Genomic DNA, 10,842 nt, shown 5'->3' with positions numbered 1-10,842 from the left:
GGTTATAAATTTCCGTAGACATTGATATTACTAGAACGATTAAGTTTTATTAGTGTATATGCTTATTCACACTTTTGATCAATGCATGCACAATGAGTGCGTGCATGAATAGGTGTCTAATCTAGTTTCCTATGGCATTTTGATTTGAAAATTTCTTATGTGGTCGATTATTTAGATGTATCATTACTGGGTGCTAACCTTCATTTCTTTGTTTCTTGATCTTTTTCTTTAATGGAAGAACCTTGCTACAAGTACAGCAATTTTAACATCATGGTTGACAGCCCTCCCACATACAAGAAGTGGGGCTCATGATTAAATTAATTGTGGGCCCAACAATTGTGAAAGTGCTGTAGGTGTACTGTACTCGTAGGCGTGCGTGTATTTTCTTTTCCTTACCTTTTTTTTTTTTGGGAGGGGGGGGGGGGGGGGGGGGGGGGAATGTATAAGTAATCATTTCTATCCTAGTCCATAAAATCATGTTGCTGTTGTTGCAGCTCAATTATAGAGTTTTTGTATGGATAGTACTATAAATTTAAAAATTTGCTTTCGATACAATACACATATAGAAACACAGGCTCAAACTTATGTATATACAAGGTTAATTGCTTTTAACTTTTCAAAATTGTGTCACTGTGTTTATGACGTGAATCACATTGGACAATATGAGACTAAGGCAGTAAAGATAGAATTTCAATAGTGGTAGACTCAACCACGGAGTGCTTTCTATCTGTATTTAATGGCAGATCGCTACGTCTTACTGAAAGTGAAGAGTGTGATCCTCCGAACTCAAGAATAAAGAGAATAACAATTCTCAGTTGGGCAACATCATACAACCTTCACAACCTCCTGTTCTCTGACAACTGAATCTAGAGCTTCTTCCTATGTCTCCATCAATAGTTTCTGATCCCAAGGCCTCGACCTTCAAAACTTTCTCAAGATGGGTTGCCCAGTTCCATCCCCTTTCATGATCTTCATGTTATCAATCTGTTAAACTGATCGTTAGCTTGTAAATATTAGACTTTCAAAAAAATTATAGATTGGACATGTAAGTCGGGTTGTGGGCGAATATGATGCTAAATTAGTTTGCTTGTATTGCTGCAATTGATGATGATGTAAGAGGTATTGAGATTGGTAAAAGAGACTGAATTCGATTTGAAATGCTACCTCTTTTGTTTTTATATGTATAAACATCACTCATCCGAAATTCACTCATTCAAAGGAAGCACAATAAATAATCTTTTATTACAATATTCCAGCGGTAAGGACAATAGATCAGTTAATAAGATTTAGATTGCATAATAATATAAGATAATTCCTAATTAAAGTACGTTGGAGAACTTCCTATATTCTCAACTAAGAGCATCATGATATATGTTGCTATCTTCCTAACTTCGTAGAGTTAATTGCTGCAATTTACGACATCTAGGATGGCATGCAAATTAATTATAATCAGCTGTTTGATGTGAAGTCTTTGTAGTATCGTTAGCAAACAAGTCCTAGAAAAGGGAATGCATTTTCTGTCACTATTAGTGATTGAATCTCGATTCTTCTAATCGTTACGTGAGATATTGGGGTGGCACACAAGATGTGACAAGTAAATGTGATTTGTGAATGAATAAAACATAACCATCATCAGTGTACAAAATATCAAAGGAGAAAAAATCTGGAGATGTAAAATTATAAAGCCTCTCTAGTTGTATTATAATAATTCGTGTATTTAATGCACGCCTGTAAGAATGAGATAAACATGTTCATTTCAATTTATAGAGAACCTTCGTAACTATTTCGGAAGCATTTTCAATCAATCTGATTTTTCCATCTACTTTAAAGTTTTCCAATTGCATCGCCCAAGGAACGTTGCAGCCAAATTCAATTTCTATAACAAGTGGTGGTGCTTTTAGATGCTATCATCTATTCTAAGTTTGTCTGAACAACCTACTATTTTCACTTGTCTCTGCAGATATTGCTTTGCTAAGTTTTGTTTGCAAATAATTTCTTAATGGGAGATCAAATCATACAATTTTATTAAGTTTCATGAATTAGTGCTTTGATGTGCTGAAAATTTTTGCAGATCTCTCAGTTTACCTCTTCCAAAGCAGGAATAATTGTTGCAGATCTCTCAGTTTACTACTTCCAAAGGGTCTTCACGATGACTGCATGGGGCCAAGAGCTGTGACAGAGGTAAACACCATTAAACTTCATTTCCTAATTTGCTTGATCTTTTCCTTTTAATGAAAGTCATTTCATTCTGCCACCTTTATCTTCAAATAATTAATTAATTTTCTTGTACCCATATTAAATATGTAACTGTACTGTTGTCAGTTTAATTAAAATGCAAGGTTCTGTCAAGACTAAATAATCGTTGTTCGCGTGCATGTATTTTCTTTTCTTTATTCTCTTGGGATAAGTGTGTAAGCTAATCATTTTTATCTTAGTCGAAAAAATTATGAAAATCACATAAAACTATAGACTTTTAGTATGGAAAGTCACATAAATTCACTAGCTCAAACAACAGTATCGACAATGTTAATTGCTTTTAACATTTCAAAACTGTGTCACTATGTTTATAACCTGAATCAGATTGGGCAATACGAGTCTGTAGCAGTAAAAAATAGCATTTCAATGGTTGTAGACTCAACAACAGAGTGCTTTCTGTTTGTGTTTATTGGTAGATTGCTGCATCCTACCGGAGGTAGAGTGTGATCCTCCACTCAAGAATAAACTGGAGAATGACAATTCTCAGTTGGGTACATCAGATAACCTTAATAACCCCTTGTTCCTGCTTCTTTCATTATCTTCTTGTTGTGAGTGTTATACTGGTCCTTAACTTGTACATATTAGAAGATAACATTATTGTTTCAAAAAGATTATAGATTACATGGGAGTTTCTTTTTCTCTTTCTCTCTCTCTCTCTCTTTTTTTTTCTCAGTAAAGTCGTGCTGTGGTGAATATTTTTTTGCTTGTATTGCAGCCACTGAAGATGATCGAAGAGTTTTTGAGATTGAGACAAGAGAATGAAGTCAATTTAAAATGCTTACTCTTTTATTTTTATATGTATAAACATCATTCATCTTGTGTGCAAATTTATTTTTGAAGATTATTATTCATTGTAATTTTATGCGGTTGCAATCCTGAGATGAAAAAATAAATTAATTTATATTTTTTGAATTAATGTTGTATCATATTGTTTCTTATCTTTTTATGTGATCGGAATGTCGAAAAGGAAATGAAATGTACATTGTTTTTCTCTCTAAAATTCAAATTAACTTGCTTATCTCCATATTATAAGTGTGCATTTAATGTGCAAACTTCTATAATTCCTCTCCGTCGGATTTCGTAGTTTTACATCTAGTGGTTTCTCTTCCTTGATATTTGGTTCACAATTGACTATTTTTTTTTATTGATTTACAAATTACGATTGCTTGTTAACTTACTAGAGGATCTATTTAATTGATGAAGTTAATATTATTTAATGATTTCGTTAACTTAGAATTCCTTGTAAAGTTCAATTTTTTGGAAGACCATTTCACCATGTAGTGGGGTTTTAGGTTCACCTTTTGATGCAGGAGGTTCCGAACCAAGTGAGGTTGAAATATTAGATGGCAAGTTGATGGCATTGAGATATTATAAGATGGCAGATCGATGCAAAGATAGAAAGTGATTGCATACTTTCCTTAATTCGGGCAATTTTGACACGTTTTGGTAATTTTGCAATAACTTTGGCTACAGTTATCAATTATGACCTTTATCTGGAAAGCTCTTTTCGGTGCGATGTGGTCATGGTTATCGTGGATAGGTTCCGATTGAGGAAGTCCCACACCGTGATCGTAATGTTCAGGATGTGACGAGAAAAAGAGATTGAGTTATTAACATGGAACCCCTTATTACTTGCGCAAATGGAATGGTATCCCAGGCCTCTGCTATCTCTATTCGCGCGTTCTCCTATTGAAGATTTGCAGAGACAGGTTGCGGAGCTAACCCAACATCGGCGAAACAAGAGATCGGTAATCATGAAGTGAAGGGTCATGATTCCAATTCTAGTTTAGAAAATCCATATCATAATTGTGCTCGAGTCTGGGAGGATCGCCATGGAGACCTCGGTTTCAAAGTGGATCTCCTTGAGTTTTCTAGTACGTTACAGATCGAAGGTTTTATTGATTGGTTGAATGAAGTGGAGCGAATTTTTGAGTATAAAGAGATCCCAGATCATTTCAAAGTTAAATTGGTCTCCATCAAACTCAATGGTAGAACTTCTGCATAGTGGAAACAATTGAGGCATTCACGAGAGCAGAAGGGCAAGTCCAATATCACTGATTGGAAAAAGATGAAGAAAAAGATGAAAGGTCATTTTCTTCCTTTCAGCTACACTCGAACCTTGTTTCAACGTCTCCATTCACTGAGATAAGGTACAAGATCGGTTAATGAATATATGAAAGAGTTCTATTAGTTGGTAGCCTGGAATGATTTATCTAAGATGCAATAACAGATGGTGGCATGGTATTTTGGAGGACTAAACCAGCCCTTGCAGGATGTTCTCAGCCTTTATTCATTGTGGACAGCTTCTGAAGCATACTAGATGCACTTGCCGTGGAGAAGCAGCAAAATAGGAGGCCAGTGGTCAAAGGTAAAAATAGTCAGCCAGTTGGCCCTTAAGAATCCCTTCCTGCATATTAGCCACCGTGGAACAATTCTAGCTAATGTGTCAAGTGTTTCAGATGTGGTGATCAAGGACATAGGGCGACTGATTGCAGGAAGTTGGCTAGTCAGAAGAATAAAAATCTCTTGATTGAGGAGGATTTAGTAAGGAAATTATAGGAGGTTGGACAACATGTATATGATGATGGTGAAGATGAAGACATGCTGTATGGAGATGGCCAGAGACTCTAGTCATGCGTAAGAGTCTACTAACTCCCAAGGGAGATTTAGGAGATGTTTAGTTGAGGACAAATGTTTTCCACACGACCAGTACAGTTGTCGATAAAGTTTGTAAGTTGATCAATGACAGTGGCAATTGTGAGAATATAGTATTTGAAGAGGCTGTCCAGAAATTGTACCTGAAGATAGATCGTCACCCAAGCCGTACAAGTTATCATAGTTGAATAAAGGCAGTGAGGTAACAGTAGAAAAATAGTGTCTGATGTCTTTTTCAATCGGCATGAAATATTTTGATAATGCTTGGTGTGATGTTGTGTCTATGGATGCCTGTCATATATTGTTGGAATAAACTTGTCAGTATGATCGTAGTGTTATTCATGATGGACGAAAGAATAAATATTCCCTTCGCATTAGAGGGAAGAAGATCGTGTTGGCACCTCGTAGGGAAGAAACTATCCATGCCCCAATAGTTAATAATACCAACCTCTTTTCCATGTCTAGGTTCCTAGTTGAGATTGGGCACGAAGATGTAGCCTATGCTCTACTATCTCGTGAGAACAGAGCAGTGAATGAGGATTTAGACTTACCAGCAAAAGTGCAGCAGCTACTAACGGAGTTCTTTGACCTGATGCTAGAAGATCTTCCTCCGAGGTTACCATATGAGGGATATTCAACATCATATCGACCTTATTTTGAGGTCGAGTTTGCCTAATCGACTAGCATATCACCTCAACCCCAAGAGAGCTGAAGTGTTACATCGACAGGTGGTGGAATTGTTGGAGAGGGGCTACATTCGTGACAATATGAGTCCATGTATAGTTCTTGCTCTACTAGTTCTGAAGAAAGATGGATCTTGGAGAATGTGTAGACAACAGAGCAATCAACAATATTATAGTGAAGTACAAGTTTCCAATTCCCTTCCTAGATGATATGTTGGATTAGTTGTCCTGTTCTAAGGTCTTCTCAAAAATTGACCTTAAAAGTGAATATCACCAAATCAGAGTAAGGCTTGGAGATGAATGGAAGACGACGTTCAAGGCGCAGCATAGATTGTACGAGTGGATGGTCATGCCGTTTGGACTATCCAATGCACCCAGCCCTTTTATTATGGCCTTTCATGGGGAAGTTTGTAGTAGTACACATAGAGGAAGGTACATTCTCAATGGCTTTCAAAGGTTACTGATGATTGAGGCAGGTTGAACAAGAAACACAAGACGAATACAAGAACAAAGTGCTCTTGGCGATCCATAGAAAATAGACAATTCCTAAAGATTGGGAACACGTGTGAGTGAAGCACGTTCTAACAGGGCTTGGAGATTGCAGGAATTAGGTCAACAAGTCTAGTGGATTTGCTAGGCTGGATAGCACTGTAATTTCTTATTGTAGTGGAGGTTATTAGCTTAGTCTCAGAGTTTTTAATCCTGCAAGGGGTTTTCTTCATCAAGAATTCTTCTATATTATTTGTTTTTCTACAAATTTATTAAACTATGATAATTCGACATAGGTTAGTGTACATGTGAATTCATGAAGATTAATTAATGAGTGAATTGTTGCTGTTAATTGATAATTTTAATTCCTTTGTTTTCACCTATTCACCCGATATTAGGGTCAAACTAGTAATTTTCTTCGAGTTTGCAAATGATGCTAGAATAATTGTAAACACATAACAAATGAAAAACCGAAGTTTGGTTCACTATTAGTGAAATGAAATGAGTTTATTTGAGGAGTGTTTCCTAGACACACCTTTTAAAGACCTTTACAATAAATCTTTCTTTGTGATCAAATTGTAGGATGTTCTAGATGTCTTGCAAAGCAATTCACTCTTTGAAGAAAGTAAGGTTGCAATATGTACCTTATTTCGTTTATTGTTTTATCTGTTGGAGTTGGGGTCTAGATATTTTTTACATGCAATTACTCTAAACTAGAAGTAGAAAGATAGGGATATCTGGTGTAGAGCACTCAGATACTTTCCACGCGCATCTTTTGTGCAAACAGAGCCGGTCCTATGATTTATAAGCCCTGAGGCGAAGCGTGTAAAGTAGGCCCCCAGCGAAAGCAATTTAAATACAAAATTCAACGGTGTATTATGTGACCCATTGCTAACTTAAAAAACTAACATTAAAACAACAACTAAATATATTATAGAAACGATTTATATTATAAACCATCAAAACCAACAATGTTTCAAACAATTAGTTGAATACTATTCGTCTTGCCGTTTTAGAGACAAAAACATCAATCAAATTTGAATAATTTAGCTGCCCAACAATTTATTTTTCTATTGATAATATAGCCAACCCATTTAATCTTTCTTATGACATAGTTGATCGAAGGTAGGTCTTGATCAACTTCAATTTTGAGAAACTTCTTTCTGCAGATGCAACTGTAACCGGTATGGTTAACAAAATTTTGTAAACAATATAAGCATTTGGGTAACAAATATTGTGAGTCTTCAAATATTGCAGTACTTCAATTGCTTTTGTTGCTTCATTTGGTAAATAAATATTCAAGACTTGTAACTCCGAACATAATCATCTCCACTGATGTCCGAACGCCAATCATGTTCAAGATGTTTCTCAAGATTCATACAAGAGTTCAACAAACTTGATAAAGTTGCATCCCTTAAGCTTTTCAAATTAAACAAAAATCCAAATATGTCATCATATTGTTTGAATTGTTCAAATCGATCCTTCAGAGAAGATAGAGCTTGATCAATTATAAAAACAAAGTACTCATCTCTAAAAGATTCTTCTGCTGATTGCTTTACCTCATCACTATCGCTTTCATCAAATTGTTTTTTCCTTCGAATTATGCATTTTTCTGTAAATACAGCTTCAATTCCCATTTCGTTTGCCTTTTTTGTTGCTTCGTCCATAGCAATGGCAAATCCGATTTCTCCATAATCTTCAAAAAATAAAACAAGTCCTTGCAATAGATCGATAGCATGATCAATATCCATGGATTCAGTTTGAAGAAATTTACTCACAATATTGACTGCATGCAACAACCTGTACCAGATTACTATGCCAAGCAAGAACTCAAAATTCTGAAATTCATGTGTTGCTAATGACTCGGCTTCACTCTTCACCTTAGGATCTTCGTTAGATCCTGCCAAATCAAGTAAGGCTCCATTATAGGCTTCACACTTTCAACATGACTTTTTCAACGTGTTTGTGACAATAGCTTCACTGTCAACCCTTTTACATTATCTTCGAAAATTTTTCATCGCTTGGTAGTAGAGGAAAATAAAGTGTAGATGCGTTGTATCACTCCGAAGAAGGATACAGCTTTGGAACAACAATTCACCATATCACATAATGCTAGATTTAGACTATGAGCACTACATGGAGTATAGAAAGCTCGGGGATTCATTTCATGTACTCTTTTTTGTACACCTTTGTGCTTCCCGCTCATGTTAGATCCATTATCATACCCTTGCCCTCTAATGTCATCAATATCCAAATCAAGTTTGATCAAAGCCTTTTGAAGCTCGGTTGCAAGTCCAAGTCCTGTTGTGTCATCTATCTTCAAAATTTCAAGCCAATGTTCCTCAAATGTAGGTAAGTTTGCTGAATCATCTACAAATCGTACTATTAAAGACATCTGCTCCTCACGACTTGCATCTGGAGTACAATCAAGTATAATTGCGAAATATTTTGCATGTTTAACTTTCTTGGCAATTGCATTTCTCACCTCATTAGCCAACAACTGTATCAACTCATTTTGGATTTTTTTGCCAAGATACGTGTATTGAATCTCTCTTACATTAGCCCGTCGAAGGTGCTCTTTCATCACTAGATCAAACTCACTAACCATTTCCACCATTTGTAAAAATAGGCCATTATTCTCAACATTTAGCCTCTCATCATCTCCTCGAAATGGTAAGGTATTTTTGGCGAGTCTTTTAACAATAGCGATTATCCTTTTTAATACATGCCTCCAATGTTCTCTTTCTGCATCGATCAACAATTCAGTGCCTTTATCAATTGTAGTTTTTGTTTGAAGCCTATTTTCCAATTCAATCAAGCCAGTCATGCAACATAAATGGTCTTCATTTCCTTCATGACTTTTAATAGACCGATGCAAATTATGCCAATCTTTGAATCCATCATTACCTAGTTGGCCAACTTTGGTCACATTTTTGGGTGTTTTAAATAACTTGCAACAAAAGCAGAAGATCCTGTCCATAGATATTGAATATACTAGCCATCTTCTATCAATTGTTTGCCCATTTCGTAGCAGTCACTTATATTGTGAAGAATCGAAATGTCTATTTGTACAATCTTTTGGAAATGAGATGTTATCGACTCTTTTTGGACCCCTTTCAACTAAGTAATCCCTTGTTTTCTGATCAATGATTTTCCAAGTCTCGGGATCATCCAAATTTAGAGAAAATGAACCCTCTTCTTCCTTATCATCTTCTTCATTATTAGAGGTGGGTTTCATCACTTCTTCTTCTTTATCATCTACTTCATTAATATAGTCAGGTTGACTCACTTCTTCATCCGTACTATCTATTTCATTAACATGGGTATGTTGAATATCTACTTCATCCTCATTCAACGCATTCACATTGTTGCTTTTGAAGTACTTGTTAATATCCCCTACTTGACTTTGAATCAATGCAATTTCATATCGTTTCCTTTTCCTCTTTTGAGCACTAGACTCATATTTAGGAGGTATAGTGTATGAGTCTGTATCTAATGTCCAATGATTAACCTAAAAAATAATTACAAAATAGCTCAATCATCACATAATTACAATTTCTAATATAATTACTATGTGCGCCTGTGCAATTGTTCATCCCACAGTAACCAATCATATAAGCCGACAAGGCTTCAAACATTTTCATTCTCTTTAATAACAAGTTAGGGCAAGCCATTGCTTACCTGAGAAGTGAATTTTTGACAATAATTGTGGAATTACACCGTTGAGTATGATCTCGTCACAACTCACAAGCCTGAAACAAAAATTTATATAAAATTATATATGATGTCTAAGATTGCCAAGCCTAAGATCTAGTGATGAGGGAATTAAGAATATTTAAGAGCAGCAAACCTTGATTTTATTGTTTGATTTTAGCTAGTTGTTCTCGATAATTAGTTAATACTTGACATTTAAATACATAAGACTCTTATAACCATCACATTCAAAATTACAATCCTTACAAACGTGCTAAAAAGTTAGTTTGTTTAATGAAATATGGTGGCAGAGCCACTTCGGGTTAAGCACCGTTTCTATCAACTAAAAATAATTTTGCAATATTAATGGAATATTGAGGGCCAAAATTTTCTATTTCAAAAGTTGGGGACTAACTCTCTATTTACATATATAAACTCTACCATGCAGCATATTACATTTAAAGATAATAAATAATGTTCATGCAATATATGTCAAAGAGTAAAAGGAAAATAGGGGAAATAAATAATAGCTGGTTTTGAGTTTTCCTTATTTTTCTTATTTTTAGTTTACCGAACAAAGCCAATTTTAATTTGTGCCCCCCAAACATATCTTTTAAAGATATTTTAAATTTTATACACTTGAAGGAAAACTTTATGTCTGCCTTTACGCTTCAGTGATTTCGCCCCTGGGTTTTATCTCTAGGTAGAAATAGTTTACAGTGGGAGAGTAATTGAATTAATTTTATTCATGAAGACGAAATTTACTCCACTTTCAATCCTTTCAACAAAATCACGTTCTGACATACATATAATTAAAATGCATAGTTTTCAATTTGTGAACTTTCTTCACTATTCCCAGCCAAAAGGCTTCTGCATATTTTAGTAAATTTCAACTCCATTGCAATAGTAGATAGATGCCAAGTGCCACAGGAACATAAATATAAGTAACGGGCCTAACGGCTTCCATAAACACAAAATTGGCTTCTTAAATAAGATTTCCAATGTGGTAAACATGTTAACCCACTAACACTAAGGCCAGAAACCATAATCCAGAAATCTCAAGAAA

General features: G+C 35.2%; 1 protein-coding gene and 1 long non-coding RNA gene across 2 annotated transcripts; one reads left to right on the top strand and one right to left on the bottom strand.

The window, feature by feature from the left end:
- Nucleotides 1-527: 527 nt before the first annotated feature.
- Nucleotides 528-2,915, bottom strand: LOC111394420. The gene is made up of 2 exons (XR_002702583.1): nucleotides 2,086-2,915; nucleotides 528-992 (listed from the first exon to the last, which is right to left on the bottom strand). It is a non-coding gene; the product is annotated as an uncharacterized LOC111394420 (long non-coding RNA).
- Nucleotides 2,916-4,576: 1,661 nt separating this feature from the next.
- On the top strand, nucleotides 4,577-6,075 carry LOC111394137. Its single transcript, XM_023019910.1, has 4 exons — nucleotides 4,577-4,762; nucleotides 5,234-5,526; nucleotides 5,573-5,774; nucleotides 5,833-6,075. The coding sequence occupies exons 1-4, from the start codon at nucleotides 4,577-4,579 to the stop codon at nucleotides 6,073-6,075; spliced, it is 924 nt and encodes a 307-aa protein (XP_022875678.1).
- Nucleotides 6,076-10,842: the final 4,767 nt, after the last annotated feature.

The sequence above is a fragment of the Olea europaea genome, chromosome 5, assembly GCF_002742605.1.
Source record: "Olea europaea var. sylvestris chromosome 5, O_europaea_v1, whole genome shotgun sequence".
NCBI classification, from domain to species: Eukaryota; Viridiplantae; Streptophyta; class Magnoliopsida; order Lamiales; family Oleaceae; genus Olea; species Olea europaea.
This window is presented reverse-complemented; position numbering and strand designations above follow the sequence as displayed.

What these genes read in the sequence shown, in the direction of transcription:
- LOC111394137 (XM_023019910.1), top strand. Translation starts at nt 4,577, where the DNA reads ATGCACTTGCCGTGGAGAAGCAGCAAAATAGGAGGCCAGTGGTCAAAG. An exon ending in TGATTGCAGGAAGTTGGCTA is followed by an intron (nt 4,763 to 5,233) that starts GTCAGAAGAATA and finishes TAAACTTGTCAG; the next exon opens with TATGATCGTAGTGTTATTCA. An exon ending in ATCAACAATATTATAGTGAA is followed by an intron (nt 5,775 to 5,832) that starts GTACAAGTTTCC and finishes TCCTGTTCTAAG; the next exon opens with GTCTTCTCAAAAATTGACCT.